Source organism: Xiphophorus couchianus, chromosome 9 (genome assembly GCF_001444195.1).
Source record: "Xiphophorus couchianus chromosome 9, X_couchianus-1.0, whole genome shotgun sequence".
NCBI lineage: Eukaryota > Metazoa > Chordata > Actinopteri > Cyprinodontiformes > Poeciliidae > Xiphophorus > Xiphophorus couchianus.
This window is the reverse complement of record NC_040236.1, coordinates 6,582,868-6,602,287: the sequence shown is the minus strand read 5'-3', so window position 1 is coordinate 6,602,287 and position 19,420 is coordinate 6,582,868. Positions and strand designations below refer to the sequence as shown.

The window sequence follows — 19,420 nt, the reverse complement described above, 5'->3', positions numbered from 1 at the left end:
ACATGACAATGCCACGACTGTAGACTGGAAACGTTCTGTAGCATGTTCAATAGAGCATTCGCCATACAAAAACACAAAAGTGCGAATGGGGCTCAAGAAAACAGCTTTTTTTCCTAAACACAATGCAAAGTAGGTTTGTGTAAATGCAAACCAAAAATATTTGTAAACAATGATGTGGGTCATGTCATCTTGTGCACTCAAGCCCGATTTCTCCTCTGCACAGCACAGCAGCAATGGTGGACCTCTGTGTTCTGTCTGTGCTGCTGCACCTTTTGGCTTAATGCCAAATGATCTCAAGAGGCATAGATTACATGTGCCAGATCATATGTGCACTTGTGAAAAACATGACTGGATCAGAAAGTTCACAAAAGGTTACCTGCCTTCTACAGGCTTGGTAAGTGCACTACCTCGTCCCCAGTGCTGTTGGAGTTGTCATCTGCAGGTGCAGGGGTGCCTGCAGGACATTATCTGAGGGTAGGCACAATACTATCACTGCACCTCACCCACAAGAGCACAACCACATCTCTAACATGTATCATGTGCATGTTGCACAAAACCAGTACAAGACAAAACCACACAAATACTGGCCACATGCGAGTAATACACATGGCACACAAAAACAGCAGATGTAATAAATAAGACAGACAAACAAAGTTTACCCATGTGATCCAGGGGAGGATGGCGATTCCCAGGTTCAGATGCTGTGTCTGAGATTTCCATAGGAGGAGGAGATGAAGAAACAATGTTTACCTAACTTCAACTCTTTTGGCAAAGTTTCAACTAGATTTAACATCTTCCGCACGGTAGATGTCACGTTCGGCTAACCGAGTGACCCGTCAGCTCTCCAGTTTGTAAAACCGCACCTGCTGTTGAACAGGCGATCATGCCAGAATCACACATGGTTAAAAGCCCAGGCGGGGTTCACTGGACCTCTCTAAAAACTACAGGAGGGTCAAAACTATGCTTATTCATTTTTAGCTAGCTTCACTACGTTGTCACGTTTAGCTTACAGAAAGAGCACCAAGACGCCAAATAAACAAAAGTTAGCTCACCAATAACACTGAGCTTTAGGACGTAAATGTGACCCTGCCCCATAGATTCTCACAGATGTGGGCTATGCACAATATGTTTTGACATAAAAGACATTTTCTTTATCTCTTATATTAAAGAGTTTTAGATATTATCAAAAGCAAGTACATTTTTGGTTTTTACTTAAAGGAAAATCTCATGGTAAGCACTGTGGGTAAAGCCGTACAGCTGCAGGCATTATAATGTGCATGTGGAGTATTTTCCATCCGCAGTTGTGCAAACAGTAAATTTTTTTCGGATACGCAACAGAAAACATTTTAGGAAATGTATTAAGTAAAGGCTTGATTTCAACACAAGAATTGGTCCCTAATTTTCCAAAGTAGGATTGCTCTTGCAGCCATAGCTAAGATAATGATTGCTCATAAATATTCCACAGAACCTCACCCAATAAATGGCAAGACTAATCACCTTGCTAACCAGTTAACTTCACTCAAACAGAAAATTGTTGTCTTTCTGCTAACTGTGTTTTAGCACATATTTAAACTTTGCTCTTTCTTCTTCTCAGCAATGAGAACAGTTTTCTTACGTACATTAAAAAACAAATCTGCTCCAGAAAAACAGGTAACAAATGTGCTCCACAACCAAGTTGAGCCAAAACAAATCCTCTTTGATGCAATAAATTTCTCCATCTGCTCATTTACCCACTCACTATGAAGAAAACATCACGTCAAAGTAACTGTTTCTTTCATCTGGTGTTGTGATCTTTTCTCCTGAATGGAACAGAGGACAAAAAAATATTGTAAACAGAAAAACTCCCCCTTTTCACCTTTGTTACTGTAAACATAGCCGAGTGAGGAGCGGATAAGGTTTTAAGCTTTGAACCTATTTTGTGAATGAATCCGTGGGAGGAAAGAGAGCTAAGTTTAGAACACAGGCGATCAAAACAACTCTTGCCTGCATTGCATGGCCTTCCCCTATATGTAGATGGGGAAACCAAGTCAGAAAAAAAAAAAAGGTTTGGGGTGTGTGAATGCAGACGATAACAGAAATCTGAAAGCAAATGACTGAGAAGAGCAATTTGTGGTTTGCACATTCAGAAGTTGAAATTTAATGGGTCAACCTCTGCAGCACATCCACTCTGCCCTCAAATAACCCCTCTCATCCAATCTGCCTCATGTGACCTGTAGGCGTGTTCTTCTCTCCTCTACACGACTTCAGCAAAAGAGATGCTTGCTTCGTGAGTCCCTACACCCACAACCATCTTTATCTGGGATTAAATAACTGTGTTTGGTCCCTCTCAGTAACGGCCCACACCTTCCCCACCCTGCATACGCCCTGAACCTACCCTTCTCTCCCGCCCTCCTTCAGAACCAGACGCTGACATGAGAAACGGCATGTGCAAGGTGATGAGCTGGAGCTTCAGAAATGAATAATGAAAGATGATCGTTTGAACAGATTTGCACACAAACCAACTGTCTGCAACCATGCATTCACTGCTGGTTGTTCAACCGAATGTGACATTTAGACATGAAGTTAAATTTAAAGTCTAACTGGAAATGCGTTTAGTCATCACGATTTAGTGAACATGACTTACAGAGGCTTTAGCCGAGCAGTATAACGGGAGAGAAATTGAGTTAAAAAAAAACATGGTTGTCATAATCAGACAAACTAGGATTGAGTATTTAATCAACTGTTGATCTGCTAGGATTTTCCCACACACAGCCATCTCTCAGGTTTACAGCGAATAAACAGGCTGGAGATGATATAAAAACAGCAGTAGCTCCAATAACCAATCAATTTAACAAAGGTATACTGTAAACACTTTCTAAAATACTATTATGAATTACAATAACAGAAAACCAGACTAACTAACTGGATGTTCTACCAGTCTGTGATTGCCAGTGTCCTCTTCTACACCATGGTGTGCTGGGGAGGCAGCATATCCAAGAAGGACACGTCCAGACTGGACAAACTGACCAGGCGTGCCGGCTCTGTGGTCGGCATGAAGCTGGACTCTCTGGTGACGGTGGCAGAGGCGAGGACACTGAACAAACTGCTGGACATCATGAACGATAGCAGCCACCCTCTACACGCCATCATCAGCAGCCAGAGGAGCCTGTTCAGTGACAGACTGCTGCTTCCCAAGTGCCGGACCAATAGATTTAAGAACTCTTTTGTCCCCCATGCCTTCAGACTGTACAATTCCTCATTGGGGGGGGGGGTGACACAGGACAGAGGGTGGAAGGAGTAGTGACCCCTTGTATTTTTCTACATACGTATCAGGTCAAACCACATAGTGCAATACGATATCACTGGTCAATCTATCTGCCAAATTCTTATATTTTTTTTGTGTTGTATTTATATTTATTTATATTCTTATATTCTTTATTCCTATTCCCTGTTTCTTGCATAATTTAAGGTTTTTCTTGCATAATTTAAGGTTTTGGTTACTCACATTTGGTGTGTACCTTAGTATTTAATTTGTAATTTTGTATTCTTTTGCATTTTTGCTTACCGTGTGTTATCTTTGTTTTTTGCCTGGGAGCTGCTGGTAACTTCAATTTCCTGAGGGAGTCTTCCCAAGGGATCAATAAAGTACAAGTCTAAGTCTAACCAAGAAATGGAAACAGTCTACAATTCACTAAAGCTCACCAAAATGGGACAGAAAAAAAAAGACTGAAAACATGTCTCCTAATTCAAGAAGTCTTAATTTCAGCTGTTACATTCATAATAAAGCATAAGTCCATCCTGCCTTGTAGCAACAATTGTGAATGATGGTACTGGTGTGATGGTATGTTTCTTTTTGTTTTACTTTACACACTTTGGGCCTGTTACTGTATCACCTGAGTATTGTTGGTGACCAAATCTATTCCTTCATCGCCACATCTACCTTCTGAGGGCTATTTCACGGAGCTCAGCTTACCTCAAACTGAAAGGTGGCAAAAAGATTTACAAATAAATAAAAAAACTTTTTTTGACATCTTGATTGCTTCAACATGACAAAGAGATGCTACTGGAGATCTTTTCTACAGTGGAGACGGTACAGTCATGATCTGGAGGTTCTCTCTTCTGGGCATCTCTCTTTGTCCAGCTGCTCAGACCACTCAGTTCTTCTGGTTCAAATCTACTCTGAATACCAAGAATCTGAACCAAACACGGAAAAGCAGCATTCAGTTTTTATGCTCCACTATTCTGGAACAAAGCCAGATTCCAGAAAGAATGTTGAAACCCTGAGTTCTTTTAAAGAAAGAAAGACTAAAACCCAATTTGTTTGGAGTTTCTTTCCATTAATATTAAGTCAAACATTAATTTTAGTCTGTATTCCAACTTTCTTTCCTTTATGTTACTGCAATATGTTCTTTTGTTTTCATCATACAAAGCACTTCGAATTATCTTGTTACTGAAATGTGGTTTCCAAATAAACTTGCTTTGACTTGAGGTGTTTGTGCATTGATGACTGCGGTTTTTAAACCACCTACCATATAAGGACGTTTTTCAGGACGATACTGTCCTTCCGATTCTTCATCCTGGATGTCCTGCTGATCGCCACTGGAGACTTTTGGAGATCGAGACCAGTTGTAGACCATAGATGTCCTTTGTGAAGCCACCTCTAACACGGTGGAGGAGCAGTGTTCTCTCTAGCCAACTGGACACTCGCATCAACCAAACAAATGTATATGTAATCATTGACAGAGTACATTTTTAAAACTTTTTCTTTTGGTTTTAAATAACAGCTGATGAACAGCTTGTTTTAGTTCAAAGGCTGTTTTTAATAATTTGCTTCCTCCATTTGGTTTTAGAACAGTTTTTTAAAAACATCTAAATTAATATGCTATTTATGCTCGTGATATGCGTAAACTTCTAGCTGCACAATATGAAAGACTCATGTTGGCGAAAGTTTAAAGGCAAAGCGATAAAGATGTCAAATCCTAGCAACTCGACCTTCAACAGATATTTTTATCTGACAGACCGTTCAACTTCAAACCATTATGGAGTGTAGGTTTCTTTTATTAATGCAAATTATAAACTACAGCAACTTTTTATCCTTTAAATAAATCCTGATTTGGACCCTAGTGTGGTCTGAGAGGAGACTCTGCATCCAGCCAATGATCCAGTGCTTTCTCAAACACTCAAGATCCCCACATGAACTCATTTATGGTCAGGCATGATTAGCATAACCAACACAGATGGGACTGTCCTGCACAGTAACAATGAAATCCACTCATTTAGTGTCTTCAAGATTAGATTTACAGACATTTGTGTTTATCATAGTAAAGCAGAAATTGAAAGTGATGCAGAGGAAAAGAAAACAGATATGAGTAAATGATAAAGCTATAAGAGAGCAGATAATAGCTGCAGTATTAGATGACTGCACACAGGTTATTACAAGACGATGCAGGGTTGTGGAGAAGAAGGTGGACTGAGATTATCTCTTGATGGGCTGGATGTTGGAAGGCTGGAAGCAGGTGAGCTGGAGCTGCATGCTGCTCTTAAACGTGTTCAGCAGCTCCTCTAGTAACCTGGAGACCAAAAGACACAAAATGTGTGAAATCAGTCTGTAAACTGTTACGCATTTACAGAAACGGTGTTTGAATTGAACTCACTTCTTATCAGCCCCGCTGTGCAACTGAGGGAGCGAGTCCAACGCCTGCTTGAAGCTGGCGCTGAAAAAAAACCAACACATTTTATAAAAAAAGGTTAAGTTTACTTAAACTTTATTACCAGAGAATACAGTTCAGGGCGAGTCTATGCATGTATCCTGACATGCACACTGACCTACTTACATGAACACACAAGACACACCACACAGCAAGCACACAACAGAACCAGATTACTTTCACTTCCTTTCCAGAACCCACCAACTAACATAAATAGGGATTGTAGGTGAGGGATGTGCGACTGTTAGGATTTATGCCTGTGACATGCAAGGCTATAAATCACTGGCTATACATGTTTGAGGGCTGTACTCACTTGCTATCAGGGTTTAGGTATGCGGCTACTGCGTCTCTCAGGGCGCTGAGCTCGAGTCGAGCCTGGATGTGAAGCAGGGAGGGGTGAAGGATGGTGGTGAGAGGTTAGGTTTGAAAAAAAAAAAGAACAATAAAAGCCAGCGAACATGAAATCTAGCCATCATGGCCAACTGACAGCAGTTAGCAGATGAACTGAAATGTGGCATTATCAGAAACGACTGGTGGATCCCCCCACAAATGTGGTGTTGACTTATGAGTCAGGGTCTTACTATATGACTGACAAACAGCTAAACCTGTGTTTGTGAGAACGTGTGTGTATTTTAGTGTGTACCTGCAGGGCTCCGTTCTTACTGAAGGATGACACACATTGCATAAGGCGACACATCTCGTCCGCTACAGATTCCACAATTCTTGACAAAACCCGGGAAACCAGGTCCTTTGAGACGGTGAAGACCTGTTGCAGAAAACGTTGAGTTTCATAAAGAAGTGGAGACAAAAAAAGAGTTTGTGGTGTATAGGGGAAGGAGGGCCAGTGGGTGTGGGCAAGAGCGTTTGTACCTCAGCGTGGACGGCTATGATGTTTACAAGAGCTTCCTTCAGGTAGTTCCTTACACCTTTGGGAGAAGGCAGTAAAAAGTGAAAATGGGATACATTATGCAAAATATTGCAAAAACAATTAATACAAAAATGAAAATAACATACATGAATTAAAACACATAAATAAACTGATATAAACCATTTTATTGCAGCACTAGCTAGATGCTTAGGGTCAATATTCTGCTGGAAGGTGAAGCTTTACCAAAGTCTAGTCTCTAGCAGTCAGGATCAGGTTTTCTTCCAGGACTGCTGTCATTTTAGCTTCAACCATCTTGACATTAACCTTGACATTAAGCAGGACCTTGGTCCTGCTTAATGAAAGCAATCCCACATCATAATACTGCACCCCGTCGGACGGTGTATTCAGGATGACTTGCCGTTTTATTTTATACCAAACAGCATTTCACACAGAAGCACATTCATAAATCCTTGTTTGGCAGATGGCTTGTGGCTGGCTGCCTTTCACCATTAGTTTTACTGTAACCTAAATACCAGATCTATGCTGTGCATGACTAATAATTGTCAAAAAATTCCAACTGAACAGTGGATCTCTTGAACTCCTCCAGAGTTTCCATGGGCCTCTTGGCTGCTTCTATGAGTAATGCACTCTTTTCAAATTCTGTTAGATCAGATGGACACCTGTGTTTTTTGGGTTAACAGTTGTTTCATTCTCTGTTTTTAGATGATGATATTCATCTAAAAATATGAATATTTTTAAATGAATATCCACAGAATATCACAGGACAGAAAGGTTTGCAAAAGTTTGTTTTAGTCAAACAGATCACTTTAGGTCATTGTTAGGATAACCAAACCTTACTTTAAACTTCTATACAACTTCATCATTGATCTGTTTTATAGGTTTCATTATATTTCATTTTATTTTGTAGTTTTAGAGAAAACAAGGTTGAATACAAGTGTTTTACATATAGTTTTTGTAAACTATGTCCAAAACCATGTATTACACCTTTTCTTTCACTTCACATGTATGAGTTGCTTTGCATTGAATTGTCATATTAAAAAAAATCTGTAAAATACATCCTTATTTTAATGTTGTTACAAATGTGTAAAACATATAGAAATATGATTTATTTTTGCAAGGTTCTGTATTTGGCAGATTCTTCCCAAGCAAGTACTGAGACTGAATTTTATCATTTAAAATTATTTAAGCAAATGTTCTTTATAGCTATGCACTGCAGGAAGTTGCAGGGACGGTATTGTCACAACTATCTTCTAGCAAAGTAACTCAGTAAAGAACAACAAAGAAAGGATCAGAACTATCTCAATATCTAAGACCCTTACATTGCTTTTACCAGTTATTTTGGAACTTTTGTGCTAGGTCTCCTCTGAGGTTAAAATACTAATATATAAACCCCACAGCAATGTTCCACTTTGTTATTCACAAATAGAATAAAAGTTAGAAGAAAAACACATATTGCACTTTAAAGATTGTAGTTGCTGAAGAAGGACAGTTATCAGTTTCAGTAAGAGCCAATGAAAGTAGAGTTACTCAATATAGAATCTTACGATGGCGATAATGTTGGTAAATATTGAGATGATGATTTTAGTTGTGATATACGCCTATTTTATTTAATTTCTTCCTCATCTGCTGCTTTTCACCAGCAGTTTTGTGAGGAGTACCAGTCTGTTCTGCAGCAAAGCCCCCCACGACATGAAGCTTGCAAGCTTTCATTTTTCCCTTCACAGGTACCAATGGCCAAGCAATTAAATTTTCCTCTGATCAGAGCAGAGGACATATCTCCATAAATTACTGTCTTTAACCAAAAAGCATTTGCAACCGTCAATCTATCTTTTTATGTTACTTTTGCAGTAATGTTTTCTTCCTCTTCGAGTGGCCTTCCAGCTAATGCTGAGGAAAGACATGTTTCACTTTGGAAAACGACTTTCCGTTTAACTTCAGCTAGTATCTTCACACGGCCTTATGGTTTTGTTCTGAGGTTGATATGTTTCACACTAAAACGTTCATATCTGGGACACAAATGGTGATGCGTTTACAAAGCCATGATGTCATCATGTGGGCTTCCCCAACCTATTTGAATGCATAGTAATCTATGTATATGCAGAGTCTTGACTTTGATGAAAATTACTAACAATTTTGGTAATCAAACTAACCTAAAATACAAAAATTTCAGTGTCATTTATCCTCAGTAAGTGGGGAAAAAAGGGTTTATACCCTGTATGTTACCTAGTTTTAACTACATTCCTACATTAGACTGTTTTGCTCTGGTTAGGCATGCAGAATTGTTTTGGAAACATTTAATAAAATCCTTAAAAGAAGATTTGTAAATATCAGGTATTCAGTTGACTTACCGTACATTAGTTTGTACTGACACACAGTTAATAAAAAAATACCTTAGTTTACATTTGGATCCAAATAATCTTACGTTTGAATCACCAGTCCACATGTGACCAACTGAGATAATTTAGCTTTGAATGCATTCATTTTTCTCCAAAAGGAGCAAAAACAAGCAGCCAAATATGTAGAAGCAATGCATAAGAAGCTGCAACTGCAATGGTGTTTTTGCCAATTTTTTTTTTTTTTTTGAGGAAGATTCAATGCGGTTTGGGGCCGGGGGTTAATGTGCAAATATGGTAGGTTGAAAATATAACATCCAGTGAACTCTGACAGCGAAACAGCCAAATGCAGCAACAGAAAGAAAGTACTGAAACCGGATTTTTAATGCCTTGCAGCACCCCACACGCTTACAGGAGTCCCACACAAAGAGCAACAAGTGAAAGTCTCATATCCTAGAACGGTGGTTTAGTGTCCAAAATGTTCCGCTTTCACATGTGGCCCAGGCATACAAACTCTTAGAGGCTGCAAAAAACCAGTGCAGGGCCCAACTTGTCATTAGGAAATTTTGTGTGATAATCTGCCTGCATCCCACCTAAAATATTCAATAGACTCATGCTGTCATATCCTGTGTTTAAGGTAAACCACGTATTTTACATTCTCATTCCACCTGAGTTTGGAGCTCATCTGGTAACAGAAATGTCAAAGTAAACCTTTGCAAACACCCACAGATCCAACATAAAGGCCATCAGAGCTTCAGACAGAGCAGCAGAATGATGTTTACAGTAAGCCATCAAAGACTTGTACTCCACACATGACACATGTGAACCACAAATCTACAGATCAGAGCACAGACGACAAGTTCTCGTGCTACATGGCTCTTGACGGCTCATGAATGATGCTGGGTCAGTTGGTGGTTGCTCTGGGTGAATTCCCAACTCTTTTAATCCTGACTTTTATCAAGCCAAAGAAGCTTATCTAATACCTGAAGGTGTCTGGCAGTCTCTCCAGTCGAAGTATCCAGCATACATGCCGGGCTCCAAGGAACCGGCGATTGGATCGGCTCGTCTCTCAATGTAAGCTTCAAAAAGTTTGCCGTCCAACTCCCGAATGGCGTCTACACTCACCTGCAAGGTTACAGACAGATGGAAATTAACAAAAACCAAAGCTATGTTCACAGAGCAGGTCTAGATGCTCAATTCAGATATTTTTGTGGAAATCAGATTTTTTTTGTGTGGTCATTCTTAACACTGAATGACGCAACTGCAATTAAGGCTCTTGTGTGAATGGTTTACAAACCTAAAGCGACCTGCATGAGCAGAAGAAGAACATTGATGTCTTTGTGCATTGTTTCTAGAAGTAATAATACATGCTGCACACTGACTATGGATCAATTTTAAAGTTGAAGTTCAGCAATGGAGTAGACAGTATTATCACAAGATCATAAGACAAAAGAAAGCACAGCAAATAGCAATGATCTGTCATGGAAGATTGACTGCAACCTCTGTAGAGAAGTCTATTTGGATGTGTAGATGGAGCCAGAAGTTGGGTGACTATGATCTGATGCGCTTTACAAAGACTTATTTTATATTTTCATATTTTATCATTTTTAGCCATTGTGTATGTTATGATTTATCATGTTGGCTTCTTTTGGTGCAGAATTATGATATAATGAGACATGACAGTTCAGACTGCAGATGCTTTGAAAATAATCGGATATAGATCAGATTTAGTACCACATACTGAAGTGATTGATTCATATTGAGAGATCAGAATTGGAACTTTCAGAGAAGAAATCAGATGGGTCATATTTGCCTACTTTGTGAATGTAGCCATCCCCTCCTTTTGCTCTAGAGCAGTGGTTCTTCAGGAACTGATGTCCTGCATGTTTCAGATGCGTCTCTGTTCCAGCACACCTGGTACAAACGATTGCATGACCTCGTCTGAATGCCATCAAGAGCTACAGAAGCCTGTTAATCACCCACTTAAATCAAGTTTGAAGCAGCAGGAAGACATCTAAACCATGCAGGACAATGGTCCCTGAGGATCATGGTTGGCAACCACTGTTCTGAAATTTCACGTATAAAGTATTATACTTTATTTTATGTAGGTACACATAAAATGTGTTTTGCAGATTGTAAAATGGGTATAAAAAAACACACATTAAACTGAAACCAAGCTTAAATGGGAGAACTGCGTCTAAACAAATCTCACACAGCATTCCTGCCGATTTGAGCTCTGTACTTTGACTGGGCCAAAACAACAACCGGATCCTTTTTAGTGATTGTGTTGTAGATTTGTTGCTATAATTGAGATCAGTGTCCAGATAATTAACCAGTTTGGACCAAGCTTCAGCTGTTGGACAAACTACTGCTGGAATGCTACGGTATACAGACTGAATGACTGCAATTTACCCAGGACTGCAAATCAAACCCACATCATCTCTTTTTCACCACTATGCTTGACAGGTGGTACGAGGTGTTTGCCGTTTGGTTTTCTCCAAACATTACACTGCAGTTCATTCAATGCAACTTTGCAAACTAAAGTCGTCCTACTACATTCTTTTTTAGAAAACATGGATTTTCTCCTTCAAATATTCCAATTTCTTTGTTAGTTTTTTATCATGAGATTAAAGATTTAACCGAACTTTGGGGTGGAGTTACTGGAATCAAACAATTTGCACATGTCTAAAATGTTTTCCATCTTCTCAGTGTTTACTGTTTGACTTCAAATAGTAGTGAGTGGCAACATAACAACAGTGTCTTACCTTACACTCCCACCATCCATCCTGCCAAAACTGCCCGTTAGTGGAAGTCAGATGATAAAGTGATGAAAACTTTGCTGCTACCGTTTCATTTTAAATCCCATTGAAGCCATAAAAGTGTACTTAGTTTTTCAAACAGCCATTGCTTTTTAGTCTTATTGTTTGATAACTAATCAGTGTGAAATGTGTTGTGTTTTGTAAATTGAAACTTATATTAATGTTACTTCCTAATTTTTACTTCTGAAACAAGTGAAATAACATTTTATCTGCAAATGCGTTCTAATGACTAATGCTAAACTATTAAAATTTATATATGCGACCTGTGCATTTTATTAAGTTATTTTTGATCAGAGATATGTTAATGATGATAAAATTCTACACAGATCTTATTCCAGATGCAAGTTGGGATTTTTTTTTTTCACCAACACTTTCAGAGCTATTTTAACCTTTAATAGCAGTCTCACACCCATATCATTTTAACATCTTAATGAGGTTCTAACTCAACCTTTCAAAGAAAATAATGATCAACTGTTTTTACTGGAAAACCAACCGAACTTTTATTTTCTTTGTGATTCAGCCATTAGTCATTGTGTGCCACTGTGTGACTGTGTCTGAGTGAGTGAAGAAAAAGTGGTGAAAATGTGAAAATGAGCTTTAAAGACAATGACATTGACCTTTTTTGATTAAGAGTCATCACTCTGCTGAGAAACAGAACCTCATTGATCAGAGCTTTGTTGCTACAGACACCTCAGCAAACCACTTAAAAGAATAACAGCATGAATGTATGAGTACAGAGCACTTATGCTGCAGTTGCTGCCTATCCTAAAAAGGAGCCATGGTTTTGGTTACTGACCCGATTGATTTTCTCTGTCCCTGTCAAGCCATGCTTCTCGAAGTGGTCGGCCAGGTTGAGGAAGGTGTGCCGTTCCAGGTATTGGCAGTTACTCAGGATGATCAACAGGCGCTGCTCCTATGCACAAAACAATCCCAAATTTTAACTTCCATGTTCTACAAAGAAGATAAAACATTTACTTTACACTAAAATTGGAACATTTTACTCACTTTTCATTCATCTATCTATCAATCTATACTGTATGTATCTATCTGGACGAAATGAATCGGTACTTATTTTTTAATTATACAAGACTTGTTGTTTTGTATGCAAGATTATACAGGATTATACAGATTATCCTGTATAATCTTGCATACAACAAGCAAGATTATCAACTCAATAAAATCTCCCTCCCTCACTTTGTTTTTAATTTTAATTTCCACAAACTCACAATAACCTTCCAAAACAGTAAAAATGGATATACAAATTTATTAAATAACCAAAACTAGTTCTTAGAAACAGAGAGATGACTGAGTGATAAGCTTGTAGTGTGCCAACCACGAAATGTGGTGTCACTCGCAGCACGTTTGTTTTTCATGCTCCAGCGATAAGAGCCTACAGTGGGCTACAGAAACCTGATATCTATTAATGGCTGTCTGGTTTACATCCTCACATGCTTTTTAGCAAGTCGTACTCAAAACAAAAACACCAAAATATTGTATGAGTGAAATCCGTCTCGACTCTGGTCAATCACCAGAGCTCCGCTGCCAAACTCCCGCTGCTCACATCGGGCTGGGGAAACCCCTTCTGCACCTTGCTCCATTTCCCTTTACCAGAAGCACCCCGTACCCTGCTCTTCCTCCCAGCCGCCTCCCCTGCATTTTACCCCTCCACCAACAACTCAACCAAGTTACAGGAAACAAGGACGTATCTGCTGCTTGTCCACAACCAGGAAACAGCCTGATAACATTTTGTGGTTCCAGTGACTGAGACGTGTGTTTGTCTAGTTGGGTTACATAGCGAGCCCACGCTTGGGTGACGCTACCAGGCGCAGACTGGCTGTAGGACATGAGGTTATTAAATCAAGAATGCTCGGTAAAAACTATAATAATTTGCTTACAGATGTCGGAATGAATCCCTCCTGGATGCTGGAAAACCGATCAGGAGAGGATAGGTCCACTGAAACGTTGCTGAACAGAGAGGAGACATTTCTTTTTCAGAGGAAACCACAATACAAACTAAAAAACTGAAAAAAGGAATCTTCAAAATACTCACTGAGATACATCAAAGTCTGCATCCGCCTTCATACTCAGCTGCTCCAAACAGTTTATAAAAACCTAAGGTGAATACATGGAGATCCACATCACTTCCACAAACAGCAAAGCTGTGAAATTCAGTCTTATTAGCTACTATGAATGAAAACGACCACTTTGTCTTGAAACCAAAAAGTGGTGGAAAAAAAGATCTGCACATTGAAGAAAAAACAAACAAACAGAGGAAAGTTCTGTTTTCATTGTATGATTTTTGTCTCCATTGTGTCAATTGTGATTTCACATTAATTCCATAAGGTGGAACTGGTCAATACTGTCAACAAAAGTTGATCTGTGTCAACAGCTAAGGATTGAGAAACCTCCATCTCAGCAGTCATTGGCAGAAGCGAGCAGAAAAGGCAAATATAATATGGTGTCATGTAGCAGCTTATACTTTATTTTAGATCATCCATTTTTGTCACTTTATAACCATGATAGGTTTTTTTATGGGTGCAACCTGCAGGTTGGGTCTACTGGGAATTTCCTTTTTGTAAATTTTTATATATAAAAAAAAAGAAAACAAAAACATCTTCAGTATAAATATTTTGAGAAAGGAAACAATGTCAAGGACTCATGCAGATGTATGTAAATCTATACATGTATGCACAACTGTGGACATGCATGACGTAATAAAAACACAAAAATGCTTTTGGCATGCGTGGATTTTGTTTCAGAATATTCAGAATAATGAAAACTAGAGTGGGTTTTAGCTAAAGTGCACACAGTGATCTGAGGCTCCTATTTGGGAAACTTCCTCAAATCACACAATAAAAGAGTCTAATAAAAGTAAGCATGTATTATTGAGGTCTGCAGATGTTTTCTATCACACTTTACCTTCATGATGCTCACACTGAGCTGTGCTGCCTTGTCCTGTACCTGGTCTAACTGCAGAACCTGACAGATACAGGAAATAAAGCATCAAGTAACTAAATCAGTGGTTATAATTTGTCAAGCACAGACAAAAATCAGTCAGATGGGATTTTTAACCTTTTGCTTTGAAGGATTTCAAACTTCGCTTTCACTCATTTCAAAACCTACATTGATTTCTCCTCCTTTGATTTCCAGCGGCTCTTTCAGTGACTGCAGCATGTGGACCAGGCACTGTTCAAATTTTGAAGGCTGCAAAAAATATATGAGACAAAACATGCGAGAAGGACTTAGAATCGTGGGCTGAAGAATGAATGCAAGTCAGATTAATTTCCAGGCAGCAGGTGCACGTCACTTTAAAATGAAAGAGTCAGTACATTATTATGTAAGGGGGTGTCAGTTCTCTTTTCTTCAGCTTGATCTGTGATTTCCACTGAAAGTGCTTCACAACATAATAAACAACAGATAAACCATGACCATTTTGTCTCCTCTACACTATGTGATGTAGATGCTCAGACAGTTACGATGCTACAGAGTCAGATTTGACGCTAGGATCCGTTGGCCTGTACTGTGGCTGAAAAAAAGCACCTGGCAGATACTTATGCTGTTAAGTCCTATGGATGTGGCAAGGATTTATGTATTTTTTTCCTTTTTCTGTAAATTTTATGGACTTGAAACACTTATATACATTTTTTCCATGTCTTAAAAATGAGAGATAGCCATTTTGTCTTGAGCAGAGTAGAAACTTTAGGACATCAACCTTAATAAAGTCTATAAAAATAGGAGATAAAATGAGGTATTTCTGAAGCCCTAACCCTAACCCTATCCCTTCTACCCTAACCCTAACCCTCAGACAATCTAATACAAGATGATATATTATTCTTATTGGAAGATGATTGCATAAAATCTGTTTTTGATTTTGCAAGTAACAAAATGACTCAATTCAATTCAAAGTCCCTGAACTAATTCTAAAAGGAAATGAGATCTGATTTAGATAAGATTAGATTCTGTTACATATAATGAATAAATAAAACATAGCAATATTAAAGAACAAACAAAAAAAAAAACAGGGTAATGTTTATAAAGTAAAGAAGACTGTACTGAATTACGAGTTAGTTCTATCTAAGTGTTTGCGGGAATATATCTATCACGTTTAGTTCTGTAAGATCGAGCACTGCTTGGTGTGGTAACTCATTCTTACCAGACTGGTGATTCCCTCGTTATCTACAACCCAATCTTCCTTTTCGGCAAGCCTCTTCACATCTAAACGGGGAAGAAGCAATGCAGAAATGACTTCAAACCATTGAACAATTTGCCGTACAAGAATCCCTTATTTACAAAGAACAATAATAAACAGAGACAATGTTGTGTATTTCTGAAAAAAAAAAAAAACAGGCAATGTCAAAGAAAATCTACCTTTTTGTAGAGACCTCAGATTGTTTGGTGTTATGTGACACGGGTGTAAGGAGTTCAGCGAAAACCAGTCACTCTTCTCAAAATGACCATACTTAACCACAAGTGAAACTGAACATGTCTGGTTTTGGTCTCATAACACTTTCTCCATTATAACCCTGGAGGCTGCAGGAGGTAAAAAGATCCTGACCAGCAAGAAAATCAATGCAGTTAAATTCAGATGGTTTATTAGAAAATAAATGCTGAAGAGTTTTTGGAGATTTCTCTTACTGCTTTACATCAATCAACAGTAATTTTCTTCACTTCTAAGTAATTTCCTTAAATTCTGCCTTGTATTTTGGGTCTACTGTACACAAGTGTTATATGAAAATGAGAATAAATTATCGGTTTTTCTTCAAGACTTTCTTGCAATAAAGTTTGCATTTATACAGTGATTTCCCCAGATGTGCAACCTTTATTTTATTTTACTATAATTGAAATACATTTAGTGGAGAAAAATCATCCAGTGTTATAAACTAAGTCAATATTGACAAACTAGTTTACAGACAGAGGCCACCGGATTTTTATTCATAGCCTGTAGGGTTCATTTTGTGTTTGGCTCTCTCACAAGGTTCCCTTTAAAAGACAAACAGGCCCGTAGCATCACAGATCCCCTGCCATACTGAACTGTGGGCAGAAAGTGCTTTACATGTGTTCATCCTGTAGCTTTATGCTAGATCAACTAACACAACTTGATTTCCTCTGTTGCCCTGCAGTCCCTCTGTAGTTTGAGCATCACTATCACATCCAAACTGATGAATCCCAATCGAGCATGAAAATACCCACTTTCCACCATACACACATTAGACACAAGAAAACATTAAATTAATTATTCTGACAAATCTCTTCATCCTCATGAAATCCCATCTCCATTGACTGATAAGGATGCCTAGCTCATTTTTCTTACAAGTGTCCCCAAAAATCATTAATCGCTGAGGAAATTTGCTGTGATGTTTGTTCTCCACACTCTCATCCTAAACGTTCACTGAGATGAAACCAAGTTGAAGTTCCAGCATTTTCTTCTTTCAGGACTCTGGATCATCACTGACCCATTATCCATGGCTGCTGCTTTTAACAGATTAGCTGTTTTGCACATTTGATTTCTAAGTATTCAATCACATACTCAGCCAATTTGATTTTCATGCTTTTTTTTGTTTCATTCCTCTTTTAAATATATGTATTTAAACCACTTCAGCATATTCCTTAGTCAACATGCAAGAATCCCATTATAATCTTAATGTTTTGTTTGCAAATGATTTGCAAGTCTGTGCTGAAGGACTCCAAAAATATCTGACTTGTCTTAATTGGCAGGTGTCTTGTACATGCAATGTTTCCTGCAGTAGTTTTTAAAATAATTGTTATTTTTATATTTTTCTTTGTGAATTTAGACTCGCGTAGAAACCTAAATGAACACTCATGAATACTTTTCTTTATTTTGGTCTTAAAAGCATTAGCATAATAATTAAGACAATTCTCATCTTTTTTTGGAGGCATTTATCTAGAATTACAATACAGACCAAAAGTTTGGACATACCTTTTAATTCAATGAGTTTCCTTTATTTTCATGAGTATTGACATTGTAGATTCACACTGAAGGCATCAAAACTATGAATAGCACATGCGGAAATATGCACTAAACAAAAAGTGTAAAACAACTGAAAATACCCCTTATATTCTAGTTTCTTCAAAGTAGCAACCTTTTGCTGTGATTACTGCTTTGCACACACTCTGCATTTTCTTGATGAGCTTCAAGAGGTAGTCACCTGAAATGGTTTTCACTTCATACTGTAGGTGTGCCCTGTCAGGTTAATAAGTGTGATTTCTTGCCTTATAAATAGTCATGAAAATAAAAAAAACCCATTGAATTAGAAAGGTGTGTCCAAACTTTTGGTCTGTACTGTGTATTATTATTGCTATAATACATTTCATGATGTGATAATTGTGTGTGTTTTTCCTAAAACAGAAAAAAAATACTGTTCTAAAGTTTTATTTTAGTGGTTAAAGTAAAGTGCACATGTGGACAGCAGCTGAAGTAAACACTAGAGCAAATTGCCAACCCATAATTCAGAAAAATCTGCAAAGTGTAATAAAAATAAACTTTGTCCTCTTTCAGAGATGAAGTCGACATGATCAGATGCAGATGGTTTAATGGGGAATACTTCCCCATTCACTTCCCACAGCTTCCACTCAGCAGACAATGTCTCACCTTCTGACGTGTGGAGCAGAGTCACCATCAGGCAGTGGACCCTCAGGTCCAGCAGCAGATCCTGGATCACCTGCAGCAAATCATTCGGGATCTCCAGAGTGGACAGCGCCTCGTGACAACCCCTGGGCAAGACGCACAAAGATCATCAGATCAGATGACCAAAGCCAGTCATTAACAAAGTGGCGGAGAGGAGGCAGATGTTAAAAAACTTGGAGTGAGAACCTGACAGTGTGGATGATCTGTGTGAACCAGGCTCCGGTCAGCTCTGTCTTGTCCTCCCAGCCTCCATAAACCTGAAGCTCTCCTTGCGGTAGAGTGGTAGGGAGCAGAGCGCCGCAAATAAGCTTCACAAGCCTGTTTGTCAGCTCCTCAATCATTTTCTACAAAAATGAAAAACAAAACAAACCAATATCTGGTCTAGAAACCAGATAACAAACCTTACAAAATAACCTTAAGTCTAAGTGAAATAAGCTTCATACTTTGAAGTCATTCTGTCTCTGTCTGGCGTTCTTCTTGGACTTTTCCACCTGGCCAGATTTCTCTCCAGTCTGAAAGAAAAGAAAAAAAGAAAAGAAGAAGAAAAAAAGAGTTGTACAGCTTGAAAAGCAGTTAACATAATTTCTAAAGTAGGTGAGAAGACTTGTAAGATGGTGAAACATTTTCTTTTTTTAAACAAAGATAACCACTAACAGGAACACAAATTTTCAGTTTGCTTCATCAGTATGGGGAAATATAGAGTTTTACATCATTTTGCATCTGGAACAGCTTACAGAGTTTTCAAGGATATCACAAAGCCTATACTGGTCTAGTTTTGTAAACATCCTTTGAGGCTCAGGTTGGGGAAAAACTTGGTAATGTTATTATTCCTGGAAACCCTGCAAAAAATGGCAAGCCCATCACTAGACATGTATCCCTAGCAACATCCTCCAGCTGTCAATGGAGAATCACAAAGCATTCTCACATCAGAGGGGTCACAAATTTACTTCATAAAACTCAGAATCTACAGGTTTAACACTGTGTGGGTGAAGATTAACACCACACAGCAACCTGAACACACTATGAAACATGGTGGTGGCAGAACC

General features: G+C 38.5%; 1 protein-coding gene across 2 annotated transcripts in view; it reads right to left on the bottom strand.

Annotated features, from left to right (window-relative positions):
- Positions 1-5,016: 5,016 nt before the first annotated feature.
- The window catches only part of exoc2 (exocyst complex component 2), a 60,138-nt gene continuing 45,734 nt past the window's right edge, over positions 5,017-19,420 (bottom strand). For both annotated transcript variants that reach the window (XM_028027808.1, XM_028027807.1), the window contains 15 exons: positions 18,818-18,886; positions 18,561-18,718; positions 18,339-18,460; positions 15,882-15,943; positions 14,852-14,932; positions 14,648-14,707; positions 13,779-13,840; positions 13,624-13,693; positions 12,525-12,641; positions 9,893-10,034; positions 6,558-6,613; positions 6,331-6,453; positions 6,001-6,062; positions 5,634-5,693; positions 5,017-5,549 (listed from right to left, as the gene is read on the bottom strand). In XM_028027808.1, coding sequence (XP_027883609.1) covers positions 5,456-5,549; positions 5,634-5,693; positions 6,001-6,062; positions 6,331-6,453; positions 6,558-6,613; positions 9,893-10,034; positions 12,525-12,641; positions 13,624-13,693; positions 13,779-13,840; positions 14,648-14,707; positions 14,852-14,932; positions 15,882-15,943; positions 18,339-18,460; positions 18,561-18,718; positions 18,818-18,886 — 1,338 coding nt within the window. In that variant the 3' untranslated portion in view covers positions 5,017-5,455. The remainder of the gene's footprint in view (positions 5,550-5,633; positions 5,694-6,000; positions 6,063-6,330; positions 6,454-6,557; positions 6,614-9,892; positions 10,035-12,524; positions 12,642-13,623; positions 13,694-13,778; positions 13,841-14,647; positions 14,708-14,851; positions 14,933-15,881; positions 15,944-18,338; positions 18,461-18,560; positions 18,719-18,817; positions 18,887-19,420) is intronic.